Source organism: Alosa alosa, chromosome 7 (genome assembly GCF_017589495.1).
Source record: "Alosa alosa isolate M-15738 ecotype Scorff River chromosome 7, AALO_Geno_1.1, whole genome shotgun sequence".
In the NCBI taxonomy this organism is placed as follows: Eukaryota; Metazoa; Chordata; class Actinopteri; order Clupeiformes; family Clupeidae; genus Alosa; species Alosa alosa.
In genome coordinates this window covers 27,792,626-27,819,446 of record NC_063195.1, presented here as the reverse complement: position 1 = coordinate 27,819,446, position 26,821 = coordinate 27,792,626, and the positions used below count along the sequence as shown (strand labels likewise).

The following is a 26,821-nucleotide window of genomic DNA, read 5'->3' as shown; positions in this document are numbered from 1 at the left end:
TTAGCGTGACAACCGTAAACACTCAAGAGGTTTATGGGTATGGGAAGTTATGTATGATTCATATACAGTGTATATATATATATATACTGTGGAAGAGTGGATTCTGCTCCGTGTTGGCACATAATTAGGACCCCCATGAATACGAAACTTCTTCCACCTTCCCCAGGATTTTTTTTGTTTTATGTTGATTTTGTATTCTTAGCCACGCCCCCAACAACCCACCCCCCACCACAAATTGACCATTTTCATTCTTGTCATCTTTTTACTTGTTTTATTTGTCATGTCTTGTATTCGTTATGTGCGTGCATGGCTTGCCAATTCAGAATTTACTAAGGACAACTGCAGCAAAATGAAAATGGATAGTGACTCATGCTTTTAAGGTACTTTTGAATGGATTGTGTCCTCGCAGCTGTTGAGTTTGCACAGAGAGTTGGGAGCAGAGTATGAGATGGTCGTTAAAATGTCTTCGAATTTTAAAAAAATGGAATCAAATCATTAGAGCTGACGCTTACTTGAATATTTGAAAAGAGCAAAGAGACTCTCTTTTTTTGCATCATCAAGCCCTTCTCCAAAAGTTTGCTTTTTTTCCGTTTTTGGTCTTCGCTTAGCGAAATGGCTAGTACTTGGCCCTGTAACTAAAGCGAAATGCTGTTGAGGTGCTGTGTTTTCAAAGAGGGTTTGGTGTGCCACTGAATACCTCTCCATGCCAGTCACTCTCTTAAGAGGAGCCCTGCTTATGGGCTTGGTCAAGAGTGGCTTTTGTGTGTGTGTGTTTTTTTATTATTTCATTTGTTTGGTGCTTATTGTGCAGTTGATCTGAAACCTGTGTTCTGGTGGGCCATGGCTCTCTCAAGGCCTGAAAGGAATGGGAGGGGGTGAGTGCGTGCAGCACTTTGTGTGTGAAAGAGAGAGTGTGTGTGTGTGTGTGTGTGTGTGTGGGGGGGGCAGCAGCAGCAGTAGCACATGTGTGCTGCCAGACGGCTCTTTCCTTCGTGTGCTCCTTCACACGCCTGACTGCTTCTGTTCATCCGTCACATGGGCAAGTGCCTGATGCAGCCCCCCTCCCTCCCTCCCTCTCCATCTTCCTCCCTCCACTACTCTTTCTTTCTTTCTTTCTTTCTTTCTTTCTTTCTCCACTACTCTTTCTTTCTTTCTTTCTTTCTTTCTTTCTTTCTTTCTTTCTTTCTTTCTTTCTTTCTTTCTTTCTTTCTTTCTTTCTTTCTTTCTTTCTTTCTTTCTTTCTTTCTTTCTTTCTTTCTCCACTACTCTCTCTCTCTCTCATCCATCCCTAAATGTCTCGCTCCTCCTATACTGTCTGTTGTTCTCTTTTTCCAACCCCCTCCCACATACTCTCCATCTACAGCCTGCTGCCCCCTCCACCCAAACCCCAGGCCCAGTGGGCTGACATGCTGCCCCCTCCACCCAAACCCCAGGCCCAGTGGGCTGACATGCTGCCCCCTCCACCCAAACCCCAGGCCCAGTGGGCCGACATTAAATTGGGCAGTACTGAGGTGGAGAGCAGAGCATGTTAGGTCAGTGCTTCTGCTGCTGGTGCTGCTGCTGTGGATGCCAGTGTGAAAGCAGGGGCAATGAGGAGCAAGCTGTGGGGTATCTCCTGCCTGTCAGAACTGGCATGGCGGTGACGAAGATGATGAGGTTGGTGGTGGTGGTAGCGATGGCACTGTTGGTGGCGGTGTTGGTGTGGTGTGTCGTGCCACTTTGATGCTTTGTTGGAGGGGCTTCTATTGTGCGAAGCATCTAAGGAGGCCACGACACTGCATCTGGTTTTGAGCAGGACCTCATGTATGTATTATCCTGGCCAAGTGGAGCTTCATCTAGACTAGAGGCACTGCACAGGAAGCTCCTGCAGCGGAGGTGGTTCGAATCTTTTGTCCATCATGGGCCACCATAGGAGGGGTGGGTGGGGTGTGTGGGGCCAGTGTGAGTTTTGCCTTGTGAATGAGGCCAAGGGTCTCTTTGGCCGTGGAAAATTGAACATGCAGACACACGAACCGTTGGTGAATGGACAACTTGGCGTTTTGTCCTGTGAAACGCTTGCATGCATGCTAAAAAAGTTCACATGCAGATAAGCTATGTTAAAGCCAATAGCAAATTCAACAAAATGCAAACAAAAGCTTCCATCGTGTCATAATTCTGATCAGTGTCCTTATAAGCTACAATTTATATAGCTAAAAATATATATGTGTATATATATTTGAACGAAATGATTTTAAAAATGATTAGGGGGGAGTTGTGGGTAAAAAGCTAATTATCAAAATGTCCTGCTCTGTGCATGAAAGAAAACAGCCTTCCTTAGGGTGCAGAGAGAGTTGCCCCTCAACCTTAGGCACACCAACAATCACCTTCTCCTCCACCTTCTTGACACTACCCTGCACAAAACTGTACGCTTCTAACTGTAAGCTTTTATTGACAAAGAGAGCAGTAGAAGTGCTTCAGAGAGGGAGAGAGGAACAAGAAATGAAAGAAGTAAATTTGCACATTTGTTTCTAATGCGTTGCATACAACGCCGCCTTAATGGAGGAGAGAGAAAGAAGCTCTGTTGCGCCAGGGACACGGGACAATGTCCTGCAGGAGTCGAGAGGAGGGCTGTGTGTGTGTGTGTGTGTGTGTGTGTGTGTAGGGCGGGAACGGAACGCCTGGATGAGTCGGTGTGAATGCATGCGTGCTGGTGTGCTCTGGGTTTTTGTGTGCAGTTTTTTTTCTCTATTCCGTGTGGAGCAGGGTTTTTTTTTTTTTTAGAACCAGGGGAGGGAGGGGTGGGTTGCCATTTATGGACACATGCGTGTTAATGTGTGTCTTTTCATGCGGATAGGCTTGCCAGGAAAGGAAGAGGGCAAGGGAGACTGTGTGTGTGTGTGTGTGTGTGTGTCATCGTTATGTATGTGGTGTGCTGAATGCGCATGCCTGTAAGAGTGTGTGTGTGTGTGTGTGTGTGTGTGTGCCTGTGCGCGCCTGCTATAAGCAGTAAGCAGAGTGTCTATGTGTGCATTTGTGTCTGGCTTTTGTGTGCTGAATGCGCATGTCTCTCATAGTGTGTGGGTGGTATGGGTGTGCGGCTGTATGCTGAGAGAGAGGGAGGGTGTGTGGATGCTGGGATGAGAGTGCTCTGTTTGTTTTTGTCTGACTCAGTGAGGGAGACATACAGTGCAGACAGCAAGCTGAGGAGGGGGAAGGGAATGGATCTTTAGTGAGGAGATGGAGACGCACGCACGCACGCACACACACGCACGCCTACATACACACATACTCACAGCTGGCACAAAGATTGAGAGACACTGCCCAAATAATGGGATCAAACACTTCCACTTTTCATTGAACAAACCATCAAATCCAACTGAAGTCTTAATCTGATGACGCTGCTTAGTTTTCATTTGGTTTTATTTTGTTCCTGTGTTTGAATCTTTTTAGTTGTATGACCTACATAATCCTGTGCATGTGTGAGCGAAAACACGAGGGCGAGAAAATGGAGGCTGTGGAGACAGTGAGCATAAACGAGTTGGCGTGTGTGTGTGTGTGTGTGTGTGTGTGCGTGCATGCATTCATGTGTGTACTGCGGATGTGCATGCCTGCGTGTCAAAGCATGCATATGAATGTGTATGGGTGTGAGCGTGCATGCTCCTGTTTCCCTTGTCTAAACAACAGATGGGACTGCTGAAGTGTGTGTGTGTGTGTGTGTGTGTGTGTGTGAGGGAGAGGGGTACCGTCCCCCCCCAGGAGACTTCCGCCTGATTGTGTGTGTGTGTGTGTGTGTGTGTGTTTTATCTGCACCTTGTTTTTCCCCTTACAAAGTGAGCAAAAGGAGGCTGCATGGTGGCCATGTCATAGGCTTGGACCGGCCCCTTAAGGAATGTACAGAGCAGCCAGACAAGAGACTTCTGACGCACGTTTGTATATATATATAATGATAAGACTGTATGGGCTTGTCTCCGGGCAGACATATTTTTCTGTACTGTAGCCGACTGTTGACGGGAGAATCTATAAGAACAGGGTGGTTCGGGGTGTGGCGGTGGGGTGGGGAGAGTGAAAGTTAGCGAGAGAGACGTGAGGGTGGGGGGGTGTCAGGGAGTTTGTTTGAACTGTCTCCTGGGATGGACAAGGCGTTGCAGCGTGAAGTACTGTCACTTGAATAGCAGTGGGAGAGGGGGAGCCGAGGGGGACCATTGCCTGGCCTTCGTCAGAAAAGATAAATATTTGTACTTGTTTTTGAGTTTGAGTTTATGTGTCTGCATGGCTTGGCCAGACTTTTATATTGTTTTGTGAGTGGGGGTGGGTGCAGATCTTTAGAGACCTTTAGAGATCTTTTATTTCCAGTGTGATGTATGTTTGTTCATTTGGATTCTTTTTTTTTTAATCCTTTGTTTTTATATATTGAAAAATGTTTTGTTCTTTAGAGAAAGAGTAATGAATGGAAGTGGGGCTCATAAGGAGATTATTGCTACTGAAGTACTTGTAGTAATACAAAGGATGAAAGAGGTATGTGAGAGCTCTGAGCACACATAGAGAAGCAAAGGAGCTCCATTTTTGTTTGGTCCAAAAAGAAAGGAAAAGAAAGGTCAAGGGAGAGCTTTGTAGAAATTCAGAAGTAGGTTTTTTTTTTATTTTTTATCTTAACTTAACAATCCTTATCACTTGTTTTTTCTCCAAAACAGATCATAGAACAGATCATGAAAGTAGTGCTATGTTCATTAAGAGATGCTACTAATTCCACATTAACCCAAAATATAGTGTTGCCAAGTTACAATAGAGGAACGATACAAAAATATATATACTTGCTAGAAAGGCAAAAGAACCACATATTTTGAGTATGACTGAAGAATTGACTAGGGTTGGGTGGGATTCAGTTCAAAGCTGGGGGAGAGTCTTGAAGATTGTGTACTAAATTGTTTTGGGAGGGTAGAGGGATTTTGTAAGGTAGCAGCCCAGACGGTGAGGCATAATTGTGAAGCACTGGATGGTGTTCTTTTCCTGTCTGATAGGAATGTGTGTATATATATATATTTTTTTTATCTACTTGCGTCATTGGATTTCAATCAATAACAGGGGAGTGTGGTGTGGTGTGTTGGCCAGCACTCTATGAAATGGGCATGAGGGGTTGGGTCATGCGAGGTGCCACGTCAGTCCAGCAGGGGGCAGCACAGCCCCACCTCCCCTTGAAGGTGGCTCTCTGCCTATGGAGAAGCTGGCCTCTCCACTGGTCTGGGGTCATAGTAGCCCCACTGTTTGACCAGATTTGAGAGAGGCAAGGAACGGTTTCTGGAGGATGGACCTCTAGACTGTAGAAAAGCACAGAAAAAAACCCAAGCACCTGATAATTTAAAAAAATATATTTTTGTTTTTCTCGTTTTTGTTTTGACACCAAATTCCCCCTCCAAAAAAAAAATAATTATCCTGGTTTGAATGAGTTTGCCAAATGCCAATGACCCCATTGGGTTTTTCTAATGTAAATTCTACGGCCAGTGTCTACTACCTGCTGCACACAGTGTCCTGAGGCAAGTTGGTTTGCATGGTACCATGCAAGCAAGAGTGTTAAAGGAATCACTATTTAAAAATAATTATAATAATTAAAAAAAAAAAACTTATGGGAGAGAAAATTTAATATGGATATCGCAAATAAACACTTTGTATTAAGATATTTTTTAAACTTTTAGTATTTTTTTTTTTTTAGAATGCCATTGTAATGTAAAGGAGATGACCGAGCGGATAGGTTATTGGGGTGTAGGTAGGGCTCTGGGAAAGCACAGATGTTATCGGACAGAAGGAGACTTGTAATTCTGAATGAGCTGATGCTCCTGTATCTTGAGAAACCTTTTGTCTTGTGTCTTCATTTTTCTAAAAAAAAAAAAAAAAAAATACAATACAAAAAAGAAACTAAAACCTTGTCACCTTTTCTCTCTCTCTCTCTCACACACACACACACACACACACACACACACACACACACACACACACACACACACAGATGGAGAGAGAGGAAGTTTTTGAATAAAAACATAAGCACCTTCGGGTGAGTGCCCACAAATGTGGGCCAGTACCTCGGCACCTTTCTGTCTGATCTCTCCCAAGCTGTCGTGTGTGCAGATGGTGTCAGAAGTGGGGTTCGATTACTACCGGGAATGGGGAAACTGACTGACTGCTTTTGTTATTTGTTTTGCTAATTTCCTTTTATACAATGATGATTATTGTGTTTTCTTCTTATTTTCTTTTTGTAACCTCGTTGTAAAAAAAATCCCACTACGCCCATCATCCGATGTGGGTGCAGTAGGCCTAAGTGGTGTGGACACCAAGGTGCAGATTTGTTTTGGAGAGAGTGCAGAGGAAGGGAATTGTTATATCCTCCTCAAGAAATTGGGGGGGGGTTTCAATGCATCATTGCGAAGTAAAGCGGAAGACTTGAGGTGTGGATGGAGAGGTGATGAACCAAGTTTGGTGTTTTTTTTTATTTTGCTTTCAGAAAAGACAAAATGACAAAAAAATGTGTCCCTGTCTGTATTATCCATCTGACCTTCTCCTCCTTCATCCTCAATCTCTCGCTTCCTTAAAACCCTTCTGCACTGCAGCCTGATACTCTTTGTATGTTTTCCCCTATACGCGCTCCAGACATGTGTGCATTTCGCTAACGGCAACCTTGTAGACTTCTGTCCAGTCATACGACACGTTATCCTGCTTTTTTCTTCCGGGGGCCTTCCTGACCACACCAGAGACATCGGCCTGAGGGCACTGAAACACTCACGATATATATACATACACACACACACGCGCACGCACGCACACACCTACGCACACCTACGCAGGAGCTATGTGTGTGTGTGTGGACCTACCTCCCACTACCCCCTCTGCCGCTTGGACAGTCCTCAACAAGCTCCCTGCTTCCTCTTCAGTCAGATAACGGCCATCAGAAAGATAAGACCTTAATAAACCTCCTCACCTGATGGTGGTGCTGCTGCTGCTGCTGCTCTACAGCGACATTTCTCCTAGGGTTAGTTTCTTTCTACTTTCTACTTTGTGTCAAACAAAGACTCCCCTCAATCCGAAGTTTACAGTTTTAAAGGTTTTTAAACTTGAGGGGAAAAAACAAACAAAAAAAAAAAAATGTAGAGTGGGCCAGTGTGAGTGTGAAAGTGAGGGGGGAGTGTTACCTCAAATATTTAGGGCAGAGGGACTGTGTCGCTACGGCAACAGAGAGGGCTTCATCTCTTGCTTAGCGATGTCTCTGGTGTGGTCTGGGCTCCTTCGACCTGTCTCTCTCTCCCCCACACTATAAATATATATATAAATATACATATATATATATACACTGTACATTATACATAGAAGCACTAATGAAGTTTGATTGTTAGTTGTGCACTCACAAGCATGAGGTATTTAAAAAAAAGAAACAACCTTACCCTTCCCCTGAATCGCTTTTTACTTTAATGGGGAGGGGGGATCAAATGCAGTAGTGTCTACTGATGTCAAAGACCCACCCCAACAACCCCCTTCTCCTGTCATTAACCCGTGTCCCGATCCCCAGGTACATGCCAGTGTTTATTCTGTGTTCCAAGTGCCAATAACTTTGTGAATTCCTTACTGTGACCCAATAATAAGAAATTATAATTGCACATTAACTACTGTAAAAAAAGTGGGGAAAAGGTAAAAAATCTGAATATCTTAATAAAAAGGTTTGTAACAAATAACAGCCTTGGTTGTCAGTTCCTGTCTGTGCTACACCACAGTAACAGCAGCATTTCATTCTGCTCCATCCATCACACAATCATCACGTGCTGAGTGTGTTTCACTAATTCACGGATTGGGATAAATGCAGAGACCAAATTTCCCTCACGGGATCAAAAGAGTAGGCTATATATACTATATACTTATATACTATACTTATACAACCCTGTTAATCAAACTCATCCGTCACGTGGCTCACTCAGGTCAGTTCAGCAATAGTTAATTCAGCATGTTCCCATATTGAGCAGGCAAAGCACAGAGTTATAACTAGAACGCCGTTGTTCTGTTTCGCTTATTTGATTACTGCAGCAAAGCTTCTGCATCAACCATACAGGCATCTCCACACTGGCCCTTACACACACACACACACACGACGGCGTAAAGGTAGCCTACAACCTAGAAAAATTATGATCTTCAGGCAGTGTTAGTCTTGTTGTTCGAGATCTGACGGAAGTGGAACAGCACAAGGTTGTGTACTCGACCCCTCGGTTGTTCCCGTGAGTTAGGAACTGAACTCGAGTTGCTCCAGACAAATGAAAAAGACCAATTAAAAGCCATGTTTTTGTTTATTATGACAAGTCCACCCAGTTTCACAACAAATGACAAATGTTCCAAATACAGTCTTTACATTTACAAAAGGGTATATAGCACATTTTTTGTACAATTCCTCCTTATAATCTCAGTAACATATTGAAATGGATTGTTAACTAGGGAGGCAGTGGAGCAGAAAAAAAAAAAAAAACGCTGTTTAGCCGTATGTAGCATCAACGGAAGCAGTAGCAAGTGTGCCAAACAGTAAATAAAGGCAATTAAATATCTCCCATCAAGAACTCTTTAAAAATCTCCCATCAGGAACTCTTTAAAAATCCAAGCAGCTTTCCTATAAGTAGTGCATGCTGCCGACAGTTCTCCACCAGCAAGCCAAATACAGTTTAGCAGTTCAAAAGGCTCTTGCGTTTGTGGAACTCATTTTATGAATACACCATGCTCTGTGACTGAAGGACAAATCCATGGGTAGGCTGGATCAAGGTACAAGTTCATTAACTGAGTTTCAATTGCTGGATTGTACCTTGTGCCCTTGAAAACTCCAGCACTACCATGGTGATGAAAGATGCCTGGCGTGGGACAGAAGGGGTACAGAACAGGCTAGGTAGACACGAATGCCCACTGTCGGTGAGCAAATGAACGCAGAAAAAAAGCAGAAAAAAAAACCCCCACACAATCACACAGAGGCATTTTGTCACAGCCTACTGAGTACATTCTCTTCTGATGGACTGGCAGGCTAACAGTAAGATATGATAAACACAGACCACTGGCACAGGGTGTTGGTGACATGAAGGAGACATCATATCTTGGCCACGTGAACACAGACTTCCTGTTTCTTTAGCGACTATCCACAGGCAGTGGAGCTTATTGTTGTACGCATAGGAATTTCCTGTCAGGAGTTCTGTAAGGACTGGGCAAGTCCAGGCATGAGATAGTGGCCTTCTGCTTAGATTAAAAAAATATGTCAATTATAAAGTCAATGGGGGTGATAACCTGTTCCTAAAATAAACATAACAATAAAATAAAAAATAAAAAAAAACACACACACACACACACACACACACACACACACACACAACAACGCTGTTCACACCTGCAACTCAAACTATGAGATACTGACATGGCCAAATCAGATAACTTTAAAGGCCTTTAAAGCGCCTGAAAAGAACAATAGTGGGAACGGGAACATGGCACCATCACCCTTCTCCCCCTCGGTGGCCACTCTAGGCCCAGGGATCAGAGGAACACAGAGGGCTGCTTCTTACTGTATAGTCTTGCTGTATATTCGATTAACAGGGATCAGAGGAACACAGAGGGCTGCTTCTTACTGTATAGTCTTGCTGTATATTCGATTAACAGGCACCTTCTCTGGCATCACTGCTATGATGCATTTTTGTTTGTTTGGTTTTTAGTTGTTTGTTTTTTAGTAGTGGGGCTCTTAGAGGCAAAAACTAAATAGCAAGGCCAGCTGTGACACACCACACACACACACACACACACACATCAGAAATGTGTTCGAGAAATCATTGATGTTAGTAAATATTACGCGTATATAAAAGTCTGCACTCCCACTTAGAAATTGAGCAATTCAAATCAATGAAAATATAACACAATGTTTATACAGTATGAAATAATTTGGCAAGGAGTCATATTTCAGGGGTTATCAAACAGGGGCATAATATGTTAAGGCATGGTCTGACCAACAATGACACAAATGGGTCTGAATAAAAGGGCCAGGAAACGTGGATAGAAGATGTTTCTTAATACTATGTCCTACCATGCTACTCCACGCAGGATAGCTTGACATTGATGAAATGTGCTTTAACTCTCAAGCTGTCCCTTACCTGGCAATGCTCAATCAGAGCTGCACAAAACCGTACCTGAGGTGAAGGCCTTTAAAAAAAAAAAAAAAACAAAAACAAACAATTGCATTACCTTTCTTCTCTCAAAGAAGCAAGTTGTTTCAACAACACAAAATTCTCCATGATGGGGCATGGGGTCACTTTAAGTTTACACCAGAAATAAACACTAGAGGGAGCCGGCAGCCAATTGTGCTTGTGTTGCCAGGCCATCGAGCAGCCTCAGAGTACAGACAGCAGGCACTATAAGCACAAACTATGCAGAGGACAGGAAGGACACAAAGCCCACGGCATTCTTCAGCTCAGTGATACAATCCATGGAGTAAAGTGTTTCAGATTTGTGCATGTCTTACTTGGTGCACTGCTAACAGGAGACATATATTTAAGGCAACACTGACTCCCAGTACCGCTTTCTGTGTGGCAGGTACCAGTCTTTAAAATACAAGTTATTTTAGGCCTGGATTTTTAAAAATAAGGACATTTAAGGACAATAACCTAGTGAATCTATTCAAGTCCAGCTGGTGCTCACTCTTGAGGAATCCGTCACAAGCCATGTTCAAGAGTTATTCCAGAACCAGAGAAAGGGAGGGAGGCAGGAAGTTAAGGAAAAAAATATATAACACCTCTCTCTCTCTCTCTCTCTCTCTCTCTCTCTCTCTCTCTCTCCCTCCTCTGTTCTAGAGGTTCAGACAGAGGAGGAAAAGCGTGAGAAGAGGAGAAAGGGTTCTTGAAGGTTCTTCTCTCACTCTTCCTCACTCCTCATCCTCTCCGCTGTCCTCAGGGTCATGGGCAGGAAATGGCTGATGTGGCCGAGACAACATTCGAGACGGAGCGCCAGCTCTCATAGAGCGAATAAGAGGATGAGCACCACCAGGATGATGGTGACGAGGGCACCGATGGCACACCACTGCCGCCGACCTGAAAGACAGGACGCGCCACATCTGGTCAAACACCTGGTCAAACCCCGGAGTCTCTGGTCCCAAAACACTGTGTGTGAGTGTGTGAACTGTGGCAGTGTTTACTAAACTGCAATCAGTCTAGAGGATTTAATGGTACCCAGATCAAAGATTTAAAACTAAAATTGATGGTTAAGTTCTCTAACACTCACTTCATCAAAATACAGTAAACAAAACTACTTTCAAGGATGTTTATTGGCAACAGATCACCCACATTTTATACTGTAAACATGCAATCCAGTGAAAGCATTGAAAACAGTGACATCATCACAAATGAGGGCTTCCTGTTTGTGCATGTGTATGTGTGTGCGTGAATGTGTGTGTGTTGTGGGTGGCAGGGGGGCATACGAGTTAAGCAACACAAACTTACTACTGGTCATGTGAGACACCTTCTCCATTTTCTTCAACACCGAGTCCATCCTCGAACCTGTCTGGTCCATCTCCTCACTGAACTCTCCTAACATACTGCAGGAGTGCACAGAGAGAGAGAGAGAGAGAGAGAGAGAGAGAGAGAGAATAAGAAGGAATGAAAAGATAAAGTGTGAAAATTATAAAGTGTGAATGAGAGATTGTGTACCACATCCTCTTGACTTGAAACTGAACATTCAACTGAACATTCGACAGCAGTGAGCCACAAGACACCCGACACCATCAGTGCCAATACAGTGTGGGTTTCCTGCACTGCCACTAGCGTTTTAAAACAGGGTGGTTGAAATGTTGAAATGCTAAAACACAGCCAGCGCTATCACCTCCCTGGGCTCAGGATAAACACAGTAGGTCATCTTTTTCAAAACACACGCATAAACTTCTAAAAAATAATACAAACAAACAATGATAACACATAACATTGAGATGTCGCCAGATATTCATCCCACTGTTTAAATATCGTCCCCACACATGATTGTCTTTATATGTTGCCTGTGTTCACAAACTAGCTAGAGGACACCAAATAACAGCAAAGCTAATCAGGGTTCCCTAGCAAGCTAACCACTGTGTTTTGGTAATAATATATTCATCATGCTGCGGAGGGTGTTCCTACTACGTTTGCCTGAGTACCTAAATAAGGGACAACATAATTACCTGTACAAGTACCAAAATGCCTAAATATGGCACAGTATAATTATCTGATTCAGGCCTTTGTTTATTTCTCGAGATCAGAAGCAGCTCTGTTTAGCCTGGCGAGCCAGACCCACATTAAAATGTAGGGTCTGGGCACTCACCGTTCGCAGTGCTCAGTCCGAGGGGCGGGATAATCAGTTGTCTTTCAAATTCCCTCTGCACGCAATAGGATATTTGTTTTCAAGTAGCAGGGAATTCAAGCCAAACCGTTGCAACTCTGCCATCAATCATTATGTTAAGCCCACCAAACGACTCTATACACGATTTCAAAGGCCTGATTAAGTTTCGATTTCTGGAGCTCACAAGCCAACGGAGAGTTCCTAGACTAGCCCTGGCAGCAAATGTAATTTGCTGCCGCTAGGGGCGCGTCTAGATTTCTAGGCTAAGCTCTGTTTGCAGTAACACAGCATTCTCTCCCAGTCAGGGTGAGGCTAGCTATAATACCAAGACTACTGAGTCACTGGAGCAGTCACAATGCATTGTTGAACTCAGTGGCGGCAGACAATCAGTGAAACTGGTCTGAAAATCATCAAGAGTCTTTAGAAGAAAAAACAAACACAGTAGATTCCGTCACTCGTGGAGCCACGCGACATGTCTCAACTTGGCTCCCTCTGAAGGAGCGCCCTACTTGAGACGTGGCCAACTGTCTGCCTATCCCGGCGTTCCCGACTGACCTCTGCAGATCCCATGACTCAACGTTAGGGTTACGTTGTTAGTCACAAAGTATTCCATGTAACCACAGATGAGCAGGACAGCACGTGATGGCATGTCCAAACATGCTGGCCTGTCTCAGCATAACAGAACACAACATGACAAAGTGCCCCTTCATTCCTCCCACCCCGAAATGGCTTGCAGTGAGCTTTGGCCTGCGCCAGTGGTGAAACAGCTGAGGCATCAAGTCCTTCTTCCAACAGCCTATTGGCCACTTGGCTCTTATCTTGTCTATTCTCCCTTTCAAAAGATGTTTAATGACAAGTGCTTGTATCATCTAGAGCGTGACCCAAACTGTTATTGAAAACGGAGAGGTCTCCACACATCGCTTTAGCTGGCCCTGTGCCCTGTTGAATTCCCTTGGGAAAAGGGCTCTTATGGGTGTAACAGGAATTAGTTAGTTCCTCTAAGACCTGCAGAGACATGTCCCCGTTGAGATATACATAGCCAGACTGAGCAAGCGATGTGAAGTGTGCTTTTGACATCATAATTGTTTTCTTTAGGGAAAACATTTTGTGTGTACTGTACAGCCCAAGTGTATGTAGCATATTCAGCTGAACATAAGCTGAAATCAGTGCTGAGGGGGGGCGTGTGAAAAACTCACACAGCCTGATCATCCAACTCGTCTCCGATGCGTCCCGACATGTCCTTCAGCACACGGATGCTGCCTGTCACCAGCTCCAAATGCTCGTCCTGATCCTGCATTATCAACTGGGGGGGGGGGGGGGGGGGGGGGGGGTGTTCACCTAGGGTTAGGCTTACCAAAAGTATTCACAAAAATAGTATTCAACAATACAGTCTTAACAAAATAATAATAAAATAGCGTCTTCAGTCACGCACTGTATAGTTCATGAAGCCAGACAGAGGGCTGGGTCACCAGTGCTGCACCCACTAATACTTTCCAACCTTAACCATGATGTCTGTAGGGTTGTACAATCTGTATGTGGATATTACACACTGTAAGGTGTGTGTGTGTGTGTGTGTGTGTGTGTGTGTGTGTGTGTGTGTGTGTGTGTAAGAAAGAGAGAGCATTATTTTATGTCCACAAGTACACAATAGTGGTGAATGATTTAGCGTGAGACTGACTGGACACGGTTTGAGTGGTTCACCTGCTGCTGCTCCTGCTGCTCCTGGATGTAGCGGGAGTTGGCAGACACCAGGTGCGGCTCCAGACTAGTGTAGCGCTCCTGAGACGGGGCCGCCATCAGCGCCTGGGGGACGCAGCTATTAACAACATGCCTGTGCATACGCTACACACACGTGCGGGTCTGTGTGTGTGTGTGTGTGTGTGAAAGAGAAAGAGTGTATGTGTTTGATAAAAAGAGACAGTGTGTGTTTGTGTTTATTAGAGATAGACAGAGAGAGAGACAGAAAGAGAGAAAGAAAAAAAGAGAGAGAGAGATTGTACATGTGAATACTGACCTCTCTGTTCTTCTTCTCTGCTTGTGCCACAGCCGAGGGGCTGGAGAGCTGCTCCTTCATCTCCTGAAAACACACAAACAAACCAGTATGACATACAACACTAAACAACAACAACAACAACACACTGCTGTAGCTTCAATCACCGTGGCTTGCTTTGGCCTGAGACATCTGCATTCAAGGTCAGAAACCAAGTCAATGAGATAAACAGTATATTATTGGGCTTTCCATGGAATGTAAAGCTGTGAGGAGTTTTGGTGCAGAACAGCGGGAAAGCTGAAAGGAATGCAAAACCTTTGACACTTAAAGAACCAAACCAAAACTAGATGATGAATTTCAATTTGAACCAAGATTAGTTTTTTGATTAAAAAAAAAAAAAACAACAACATACCTCATACCTAAAAATGGCACCACAATATTTAGTAGACACCACTACTGGTATGTTTCACAGACTGAACAAGCAGCGGAACTGACACAGGACAGGAAAGCTTGAGGTTGAGCTCAATGGTGACAATGGTCTCAGTAAGTGGGTCAGGGCGGTAGTCTTGCATAAACAACCGCCTCAGAGCAGCGATGAACGAGTCAACAGTGGCTTTCTGAAACTTTCTGGTCTGTGAATGACGCCTCTAATTTCACATGACATCTTCAGGGCTATTGCAAGGGGTATTTCTGGGCCTGTACTTATGGGAACCTTTTGAAACCGTTATTTTTAAATATCTATTTTCAAATCTTAAATGGCCTGGCCCACACTTCAATGGAGGCACAGTGCCTGAGAAATTTAAAGGGGGATGTTCTGTGTTCTAAGTTTTTAGTTTAAAACATTTCAAAATGACTGATAAATAGCTACAGAATATGACAAAATCACTGTTTTGATGTAATGTCCAAAACATCCATGCTCTGTGTTGCCAGCAAGAATTCTACATATAGCCCCTTTAAGCTCTGCATTTTCCTTTGGGGGAGTTCCTGGTCCCCAGCCAGTGAGTTCTGGTTCCCACCCAAAGGTTCCTCACCTGAACCGACTGCCGGGTTCTCTCCACAAAGTCCCTCCTCTCCTGCAGCTCGTTCTCTCCCAGACGGAACTTTCCGGGGTTGGACTCGACAATGCCTGAGGCAGCGGTCAAGGCTGACAATGTTTTTGTTTGTTTCATGGACATGTTTTTGCTGTAAACATTCAATGTCAAACTCTCTGCCGCATGTGGCTTTCCCTCGATAATCCCCCTGTTGGGTCCTAACACTCTGGTTTGAACACTCTATGCGTTCCCAAGTCAATTTTGGCCTTTAAAGGGCAAGACCCATGAGCATTAACAGATAAGAGCATGACACTCTGGAGCTGCCTTCACTTCTACAACAAAGTTTAAGAAAACAAGTTAAGTTATTGTTTAACTAAATGATTCACATAGCTTAAGAGGTACCCCTTACCTAGAACAACGAGAGCCTAAATCATAAAACCATTGTGTGATTTTGCATAAAGCAAAGGGTGTTTTTCTAGCAGTCGTAACTTCCTCTCCTTCTTTTAACCATACACTAAATATCATCAGCACAACCCTCACTGACAATCGTAAGAACATGAATGGCCAGGTCATGGCGTGCTACTCTAATCTCTATGTTTTCCTTTCTCTCTCTAAATACTATGCTTCTCTCAAATATGACCTTCAAAAAAAAAAAAAAAAAAAAAAAAACACATCGGACTAATGCTCAGTCCTGCCCCCTCATACAATCACAGACACGTATTTTTGCCACAACAGACACAGGCACGCACGCACCCAAGCGCGCGCGCGCACACACACACACACACACACTCCTCTCCCTCACATACTTAATTTTCCAAAGCATTCACATACACACAATCCCACACACTTCAACTCTTTTTTAACAGACACATTCTCTCTGACAGACACACACACACACACACACAGTCTTTCTGTCTTGGCTGTGTGGATACTGATGGTCTCGTGCAGGTCCTCCAGGTCCCAGTCGATGGCTCGCAGGCAGTTGCGCAGCTCGTTGGTGCTCCAGTCCAGCTCATCCCTGCTGACCGGGGTGCCCTCCTGCAGCAGCTCCTCCCAGCGCTCAAACAGGCCCCTCGCCCGCGACAGGGCCTTCTGCACCTCCCTGAGTGCGCACACACACAGACAGAAAGGTCACACACATACACGCACGCACGCACGCACACAGACACACAGACAGACAGACAGACCAGACACATATACAAGGTCAGGTTATGCACACAGGTGCATGTGCACACACAGGTCATTCTATTGATCAATATGGCTATATTAGACATAGAAGTGTACTTCACTACAAAAGTTACATGGTCTCATTTCAAAACATTCTCATTTTAATGCATCCACTTTTCAAAAAGCTACAGACACTGCTTATACTATTTAAGTAATATGTAGCATATGTTGAATGATGCTATGCATTTGCTTAAACTAAATATGTAGTTATAGGTTAATAGCGTGCAAACGTTCAACGTTATTCTCCACAGCTTAAATGTTTGTTACACAATTTCTACTAACTGTAAACAACGCCTAGCGTTAGCCAGCAAGACAGTGAAAGTGAAGCAACGTGTTAAAATGTGACAAATGCATCAACCAATTGTGTCAAGAGTTTCCAGTGATTTCAAGCAACACTGCAGACTCAGCTAATGATAAACGCAAAACCACAGCTTCATCGGCACCCAAGAGTGCACTTCAAGAAATCCAAGGTCGTGGCCAGTTCTAGGGAAATGGATGGATTTCGCTGTAGTATCACCCAAACACGACCCAAACACCGCCACGCAGTCTCTGTGTACTTCACACTCCTGTGCTATATCACAGCAGTCTGTTATCAGCTCTAGGGGCGCAGCGCAGCTGCTGTGATACAACTAAAAAGCTAACTTCCCAAGACATTCCATTGAGTCTCAAAAGACAATAAATCGGCCAAATGGAGTTCAAACTTGCAAATATACTCTCTTTACACCATGCAATGGACTATTTGGCCTGTTAAATTACTGAAATTGCATAGACTACAGCAAGATAAGGGGTAACGTTAATCAGCAAGACTACCCAGAATAGCTTTAGCTTTGTATGCTAACAAGCTAATGTTAATGTTACCTGACAGAGCACGCGAAACGGCGTCGACGCTAAATGCCCGATGAAAATGTATCCAGTTGACAGACATGCAGCTGTCATTAAATCAAAATAAATATATTTCTTTGTCATTCCGCGGGAGATACTGTATCTGCTCACCCTTTCACCACGAAGAACGGGTCCTCCATCGACATGTTGCCTCTTTCCTGACAGGAACTGTAACAGTTGCTGTGCCTGCCCACCGCCAGCCCACTGCGTCCATGCGTAACTCCTGGTCATCAATCACGTGACAAGTTAAAGCACTTTCTCCTTTATCACATGGCAACATTGTATTTTTCAAGGAACTGCATGAAACAAATGAACAAAAACAAAACCTTACAGAGTAGCCACATTTTGATACAGGATAAAGACAAGAAACAATTGTTTTTAGCAAACAATTAAACTTTATTAAAAAGTGTGTTTGATATTAATTTTACTTTCCTAAACTTATCTAAGCATGTAGCCTCAATCGCAAACATTAAAAAGATCAGACCTTATCTGACACAAGATGCCACACAACTTCTTCAGGCTATGGTTATTTCCAAACTGGACTGTTACAATTCATTGTTCGCTGGCCTGTCTGCTTGGTTAATGAGACTATCAGGCCTACAGTTAATTCAGAATGTTGCAGCATGTCTGGTCTTTAATCAGCCAAAGAGGACACACGTAACTCCTCTCCTAGTTACTCTGCATTGGCTCCCTATAGCAGCCAAACTTAAAACCCCTCACTTTGGCCTACAAGACACTTACTGAATCTGCTCCTTGCTATTTCAATTCCATGATCATCTCTACATATTTTGCTTAATGCTGGCTTTTAAAAAACATGTTTACTGTTCATTTTAACTATTGTAAGGTTATATTATGCAAGTTGCTTTTGACAAATGCGACTTAAAAGCTAAATACAATAACCATAACCATAATCATAACCATATTAGGCTAACTCACAACTTTGGTAGCCTAGGCTACTTGTCAGGGGTGGAAAGTAACAAAATACATTTACTCACGTTACTGTATTGAGTAGTTTTTCTGTGTATTTTGTATGTTTTAAGTAGTTTATAAAATCGGTATTTAAAATGTTACTTGATTACTTTTTGAGTGAAGTATTGTACTTCGCTAGGCTACATCAAAAATCCCATCCGTTACTTGAGTAAAAAAAAAGTTAAGACTAACGAAAACAGAAAGGGAGAGAAAAAAATCGAGCCCTAAACCACTAGCCTAGTGATAATGATCAGCATGTAGCCTACAACTAGCCTAGAAATCTAGACGCACCCTAGCGGCGGCAAATTAATTTGCTCAGTCTGTACGTCTAGTATCAAACCATAGGGATTTCTATTGGCTGACGCCGTGGACTTCATCCAATCACAGCGCTCTATTTTGTTAGAGAGTCTTAAGGACATGAATATATGTCCTGACGCCATGCAGTCTTTCTGAAAGTGATGGAGATGGAGCTGGATCACGAGATGCATCAGATTAGCCTAACCTATGAAAGTGTATTTTCCGCTATTCCAATGGGTTGTCTCAGTTCGTTTTAGCACCAATGATTGCGGAGATATTCAAGCAAATACCATGGGATTTCGTGTTTTGACGTTTGTGCTCACCTTTCTTTTGAAAGAAGTTTATTAGCAGTTGTTTCCCCTCATTTTTATGTCTCTCTTTTTCCTGTTTTGGCCTTTGTTTTTAGTAACCTGACTTGGCTTTCTTGGGAGAAAGACATTGCACCAGCAGCACAACAATTAGCGGTCCACTACTAGTGATGCTCAACTAAATAAACAAAAGATAGACTACCTTATGAATCGTGCAGGCGGACTAAACCATTTAGCTCTTTAGCAAGGGAGAGTGAGAGTGACCTTAGACAGTTTTCACTATGTTTTGTATACAAAATCCAGTCAGTCCAACTTTACATTTCGTCTGACATTCATTTTTACATTTAATTTTGAAGTTAAAATATTCAGGTAAAATAAATATATGGTGGAAATAAGTATTGAACGCTTAATTTTTTTCCCAGTAATTAGCCTAAACTTCCAGTGAGTCTATTCGAAATTTTCACCACACATTATATTAACACACATATAGGCCTAAAAAATCCAAACATAAGAGTTTTGTGTATTAAAGTTGAATGACACAGGAAAAAAGTATTGAACGTGCTTACTGAAATTTATTCAATACTTTGTGGAAAAGCCTTTGTTTGTAAAGACAGCTTCAAGACATTTCCTGTATGACAAAACTTATTAGTCGCAGTATCAGGTGTGATTTTGGTCCATTGTTCTAAACAGATTCCAGGGGTCCCTCTGAATCCTGATCTTTAGTTCCAGATTATTTCCAGAACTATTTTGAACTAATTGAATTAACTGCCTTCAAGTTTTTTGGAGCTTTCTCCAAGTGGTCCTTGGCTCTTGGAATTGACTATCCTTCTGACTCCCTGGTCAGAAATATTGCGAGGAGATCCTGTGCCCTGTGCTGGTTGATGATGCAGTGATGTTTCTTCCACTTGGAGATAATGGCTCCCATGCTGCTTACTGGAAGATTCTGAAGTTTTGAAATGCATCTGTAACCAGTTTCATTGATATGTTTTGCAACAATAAGGTTGCAAAGGTCTTGGGAGAGCTTTTTGCCTTTATCCATCATGAAATGTTTCTTGTGTGACACCGTGGTAATGAAAAACCTTTTTATAGCCCATCAATATGTAAGCTACTAACCAAGCTTATATTAATTTGCGCAGATAGAAAGGATAACTACTCTCTAACTACTTACAGATTCCAGCTCGTTCCTTCCCTTTCCTTGCCTTAGTGCTTTTTCTTAGTGTGTTCAATACTTTTTCCCTGTGTTATTCCACTTCATTACACATGACTCTACTTATGGAGTTGTTTGGATTTTTTATGTGTGGATTAAAATCCAAAATAGATCTCCATTTCTCAACATCCTTATCAGGCAAGTACCTCCACTCGGCGGCCATATTGCAACACTTTTTGGGCACTTATCGTGCATCTATTTCGGCAGAAATGCGTGTGCGTAAGGCTTCACGACACCAATCTTGTTCCAGCAGCGAGATCACAACAGATGATTGGCACAATGTCTTCACAGCACACCACATGATTGGTTCAGTGTATTTTACAACACACCACATGATTGGCTCAATGTATTCACATGTCAACGTTTTGCCGCGGAAGGGTTGTGATATGTGTAGACAACTGCCATATTGGCGTTACAAACTAACCCCATGCATTACTATGGAGGATTTTTTGAATGCTGTATCTCCTCATTAGAAAGTCTCTGGTAAAACTGGTTGTTCTGGTAGGTACCCCAAAAAAAAAAAAAGTAACTAAGTAACTTTTACTTAAAGTACATTTTAAATGAACTACTTTTTACTTTTACTTGAGTACATTTTCAGATTGGTATTTTAACTTGTACTTGAGTAATATTTCATCAAGGTATTGGTACTTTCACTTGAGTACAATATTTTCATACTTTTTCCACCTCTGCTACTTGTAGAAAGAAAAGTTGTTGACCTGGCCAACAGGATAGTCCACATTTTTGTGTACAAAGAGGAAGATGTTATTGTAAGGGCAGTCCCATAGCCACAAGTTCATTTAAATGCCTTCTTTAATTTTGAGCGTGTGTCAGCTTTAGGTGACTTATGTCCTTGTCACTGTTTTTGTGGTCGTTGTGATCACACGATGATGTGTCATGTCAGATTGTTTGCTGCAACTTCCCCCTCAGCATGCCTCTCAAGATGAATCATGTCCCTCCAAACTAGTTTGATATTGGTTGTGAGTTGCCTTTATCTTGCTCTGCCCTTATCGCTCTCTGCGTGTGTGTGTGTGTTTGTGTGTGTGTGTGTGTGTGTGTTTGTGTATGTGTTGCATAAAAAACACAAATCTACAGTTTAAAAGAAGAGTAAACAAGAGTAAAATAACCCCACATCATCACATACCCTTTACCATATCTCACGATTGACATGGGGTACTTTCCATAAGATCATCTCTCAATACAAATCAAACCAGCTATTAGGCTAACTGAAATAAAACCATCCCAATCTCTAGGTATGTTGAAGGGTATGTAAGGATGTGGGGTTATTTTAATTCCAAGGGTCAAGGGAACTTTATCAGGATGTATAGTACCCTGGATTCATGAAATAACTGGCCTTTAAAAATCTGAAATCTGCCTGCTTCTATGGGAATTTAACATAGGGGTATGAATACTTATGCACCCTGTATTTTAATGAAGAACATTTATTTATTGACGATACATTATTCATTCACAAAGAAAATTGGTGTCCTTAAAGGTTGACTTTTTTCTCATTTTTAATTAAGGCATTAAGATCCATTTCCAAAAGATGATTTTTTTTTATTCCTCTTTTTAGTCAACTTTAGCATGGGGCTGAAGACTTTTCATAGGCACTGTATATGAAGCAATATCAGAAATACCTCAGAAATACAGCGGTCATGTCCTTAGTATGTTTTTAGTATCTGTTGAGATTACCGGTATATGAATTTATATATAGACGTTTAAGGAACACAACGACCGGAAAACTGGCAGCCTTAACCCTTAACCCCCTACAAGCATGCCATATGGCAACAGTGGTGAGGAAAAACTCCCATATTCCTGGAAGAAACCTTGAGCAGAACCCGACTTAATGGGGGAGCCCATCTGCTTCTGGCTGTCTGGAGCTCTAATAGCAGCAGTCGAATGTAGAATAATCTGAAAAAGTAGTCTGCAAGATAAAATGAGTTAACTAAAAGCTCTCATACACAGGTATGTTTTCAGGTCTTTTTAAAAAATATTCACTGAACTCGCCTGTTTGATGTACAGAGGCAGGGTGTTCCATAGCTTTGGTGCATAATGGATAAAAGCAGCTACTCTACTTTGCTTGTGGAACACTTTGGGTACAATTAAAAGATTAGCATTGGGCAAAGCCACTTCACTGTACTGAGTGCTACAACCTTCTGGTCTGTGTGACTACCACAGAAGAGAACACACAGCCTTTTCAAACATACACACATATGTTGTCTCTTCCCTTAAAGGAATACTCCAGAGTAAAAATGACCTTGGCTCTATCTATGGTAGATATCAATCTACTCTACCACTCTGTATCTAATAAACATTTGACATTTATTGGAAAATGATTGGGGTCATCTACATAACATTCACCAGTAATTCAAGTCTAAACACATATTTAAAGTTAAAATGTGTGCAGCTGATGGAACGTGGAAGAGTTGCCCAGCATAAACCAGTCAGTACACAGTACAAAACGTTTATCTTGCAGCCATAACTACCTGGTCACATGCATCACAGGTGTGACCACAAATAAGCCTGGAGCTACGACTATCATGTTTGTTTGCCATGGCAACTGTTTATTACCACAGAACAGAGGTGACTAACACAATGCTGAGTGAGCAACCTCCTTTCTATGGTGTCTATTGTTGTTGTTATTGTTTTTGTCGTTGTTACTACTACTACAAGTAATTAAGTACAAGTAAGTAAGCAGTTTCAACTACAAGTACCACAACTGGTTAATGTGGAGAGCATGTGTGGCGTTAACAAGTCAGCTATCCCCAAAAGTGAGAAAGTGCAACTTCGTAATGTGAAAGGATTGTACAGCGTGTCCTCTCCAACAATAACAGAGGGCAGAGAGCTCAGGGCCAAACTTTTCACTGACTGATATCATGCCTTTGGGGGTTAGCTACGGCCAACACCTCTGTGGCCACTCCTCCCTTTCCCAAATGCTGTGATCGGGAGGTCCTCGGACGCTCGCCCCCTCCTCTCTCTTCCTCTTGGTTTACGCCACTCATTTCCTCCCCCGTCACACTCCTGTCTTTCCTTCCTGTCTCCATTCTTCCTCTGCTCCCTCCGCCCCCCTCTCCCAGACCGGCATATGTTTTCAGCTCAAGAGAAAGACACAAGGGGAAAGACAGAGAGGAGTTTTCAGATAGGAGGAACAGGAGGGAGGCTAAATACAAAACAATTCTGTCAATCTAACTGTAAGATATAATGTATCAATATGTTAGACATACTGGAAACTTGCACACACTATACATCTACAGAAAGTGGTCCTTAATCCTAATCCTTTACGCAAACAAACAAAATGCATACATACATGCATATGAGAGTGAAGGCCACACACACACACACAGAGAGAGAGAGAGAGAGAGAGAGAGAGAGAGAGAGAGAGAGAGAGAGAGACTGGTTAGCTTCCAACCAAATTCCTGAAATTTGCATGCAAGATTGTGGTCTACCTTGGAATTTCAGAAGAGCAGCAAGCCAAATGTGAGCTCTCATGCAAAGGAATGTCGGTGTCATAAACTCAGAGGCCATATTTGCATGTTGGCGCTGGAAGCTAGGCTACTCTTAGTCACTATAGTTACAATTCACTACATACTGAATAACACCAATGCATGCCCTTACCACTGAAAGCATTAAATGTAGGCCGAAATCATTTTCGTGTCAGTCTATGAAAGAGTCTTGGAAACGTTTGTCAGCTCTCTACAATACCCTATAGTTAGGGTAGGCTACTGATTATGTATAGACATTACCAATACTAGTTTAGCCTTATGCACAAGTTTGCAACACTCAACAATTAAGGTATAGGTCAAAGGTTATGTAAGGTATAGGTCAAAGGTTATGTTTTGTTGGCATAAACCAAACAATAAGAGAATGCAAGGTTGTTTTCTGTGTTTCTGTTTACCATACTGTATTGTCAAAGCTGGCGCACGCCTAATAATATAGCCTATAATATACTGGTGGACAAAATCAGACAGCAACTCCGAGGATTGCATTCTTACATCCGCGTTATTCTCTGAGATTTCCCAGTGGTAAAAATAGCAACGCAATGTTGCTCAGGGTCAGTGACAGCTGGCGTCTGACCTCAATCTCACTGCTGCCTAGTAACCCTCGTTCACACGAGCCACAAAGCTATCGTTGGACCGGTGACAACTCCTTATATGGTGTTGCAATGATGACATCGCTGCTGCCTCTTTGGAGCCAGCGGGAAGTACAGGCGCGTTCGCGTCACGGCTTTTCCACTACGCTCCCCCCAGAGACTCTAAAACGGATACTCCATATATGGGTGTCTGGTGACGTCGGGTTAAAAAAAAAAAACATGCGCATACTGAAACGCAAATATTCACAAAACAAAACCCCCTGGGATCTACCTTTCATGTGTTGAACTTGACGCGTCCAGTATCAATTTAAATTAGCCTATGCAATAGTATGTATTATAGGTTGGCAATGGCAAAAAATTATAAACGGTGTCACTGTTTCTTCGGCAGAAATAAATTACCCGTGAATGCAGCATATTCCAATTAAAGTACAACATACATTAAGAAATGCATTGTTTATAAAAGTTAACAATAACCATTTCAGGTAAGCTTAAATGTTAAGCACTCGTCGAATTGCCTAACATATGGTTAAGACGTTGCTTGGCGGGGTGGAGCGTATTGTGTCACTTAGACTACTAAGGAATGGAAACTCATTACGTCAGCGGCAGGCTCAAATAAAACCCTGCCCGACCAGGGATTGAAAGTTTTTTCAGTGACTGAACACCGACCAGAGAACAACTTCGGTCCCAACACAGAATTGTGAAAGAAAAACTCAGACCTCACCTTTTAAGAGAGGAAACAAAACTGAGTTACCAACACTACTGACATTTTGCAAGGAACAATGAATCTGAACGAAGAAGCCAAAAGGATTATGGCTATTTCCATTAGTAAGCTGTATTCCTCGCGCACACAGCGCGGTGGACTGAGACTTCACCGAAGTCTCCTACTCTCTCTGGTCATGAGATCGGCACGGGACATTTACCACTCCGTCCAGGTTCTCAACGAAACCGCGGAGCAACAACACACGGTTCCCTGTGAGCCGCAAGAGACGGTTATCGAAGAGCCCATGGACACGTCTACAGACCAGACAGTCCCCGACGTGTCAATAGAGTCCACTGAGACCGATCCGACGACTGACGAGGAGGCTGACATTAAGCCTCCAAAGGCAGAGGACGGTGAGTGGGACAAAGAAAACAGAGACTGGGCTCAGTGCGACCGACATTCCAGGAAACGGAGAGGCAAGGCAGCTGCCGAGCCTGAATTCCTCCCGAGTAAGAAAGCCAGAATGGACACAGAGGACGACAGACGCGTGGGAGTTTTGAGGAGTAGTAACGGGAACTGTTGTCGCTCGGTCGAAATACTGACTCAAATTTCTGTTCCAAGTGCTATCGAGGCGTTCTGAACGCCAGGGGAACTGGTAACCGGGACCTCAACATGATCTGTCGAGCTGAAACGGGTCAGGGACGTGACCTAGTTTATGAACACGGGACAAAGGAGAAGGGCGCAATGTTACCCCGCTTACTCCCCTTGGGTGACATGGTACATGGTACCCTCGTCGCTTCAAACAGTTGAAAAAGTAGTGACACACGGATAGAGGCCTTTTCGGGCTGAGTGAGCAATGACCGGTCACTGAGTCAGCGTGCCTGACGCTTAAGAAGAAGTGAGTCAGAACATGTACAAGGCGGCAGCTGTTCACGCACCTTCGGTCTGTTCGAGCTGCGACCGGCAGACAAAGCCGCGAGTGGGGGATGGTGTTCTGTCGGGATTTGCACGGCACTACAAGGAGTCACGCTGGTGTTTTGATCGCTTGACGGGACCAGATCACTACCCTACGCAGGGGGGCGCATTTGTGTCAACCCCTATGACGTTGACGCCTGCCCAAGGTAAACAAGCAAGCAAGAAAAACATCAACGCTACAGATGACCTCTTGACCAACAAGGACTGGTGTTGCAACTGCACTGATAATGCCAACATTCTGTTCGACATCATGAAACAAGGTGTCGAAATTCCTTCCTGTCCTGTTCTTTATGTTTGTATGTCAGACTGTTTTTAAATCAATTTTCTACAATGATTTTTATATTTATATGGCAATAAAATGCAAACAATTCAACTTGGTTTGTTGTTGGAATTTTTCTTATAATAATAAGGATGTTATAATTAGCCTATAGGCTAGCTAATAGGAGAAACCTGTATGGTTTAAATGTATAGAGAAGATGACGACACCAAAGCTTAACAGTGAGTAAGCTAAATTATCTTTTTAAAAAAAACCTCACTTTGCAAGCATAGAACTTACCAGTTCTACACAGTTCCTAGAAATAGGCCTGCTGGCTCAATCCGGATTCCCTGCTACCAGGTCCCAGGAATCAGTAGGTGTTCAAAGAGCAGGAAGTGCTGCGGGTGTGTGCTGCCAGACCATGGTGGGGAGGTCCCCACTAATCACCCCCCCCCCCAACTTCACACACACACACACACACACTCCACCACAAAGACCTGGTGCACACAAACCCACTTGCACTGAAGCCACTTCTGACTGATTATAGAATTAAGAAACATTC

The 26,821-nt window shown here is 43.1% G+C and overlaps 2 protein-coding genes and 1 long non-coding RNA gene across 3 annotated transcripts; 2 read left to right on the top strand and 1 right to left on the bottom strand.

Moving 5' to 3' along the window:
- The first annotated feature begins 1,941 nt into the window (after nt 1–1,941).
- On the top strand, nt 1,942–13,918 carry LOC125297727. Its single transcript, XR_007194102.1, has 2 exons — nt 1,942–2,637; nt 13,887–13,918. It is a non-coding gene; the product is annotated as an uncharacterized LOC125297727 (long non-coding RNA).
- On the bottom strand, nt 8,279–17,688 carry LOC125297726 (syntaxin-10). Its single transcript, XM_048248178.1, has 8 exons — nt 17,572–17,688; nt 16,284–16,453; nt 15,352–15,446; nt 14,345–14,407; nt 14,032–14,133; nt 13,527–13,633; nt 11,463–11,557; nt 8,279–11,054 (listed from the first exon to the last, which is right to left on the bottom strand). The coding sequence occupies exons 1-8, from the start codon at nt 17,604–17,606 to the stop codon at nt 10,978–10,980; spliced, it is 744 nt and encodes a 247-aa protein (XP_048104135.1). The 5' UTR covers nt 17,607–17,688; the 3' UTR covers nt 8,279–10,977.
- Nucleotides 17,689–24,981: 7,293 nt separating this feature from the next.
- Nucleotides 24,982–26,376, top strand: ier2b (immediate early response 2b). The gene has a single exon (XM_048249347.1). It carries the CDS (start codon nt 25,108–25,110, stop codon nt 25,666–25,668), a length of 561 nt encoding a protein of 186 aa, XP_048105304.1. The 5' UTR covers nt 24,982–25,107; the 3' UTR covers nt 25,669–26,376.
- Nucleotides 26,377–26,821: the final 445 nt, after the last annotated feature.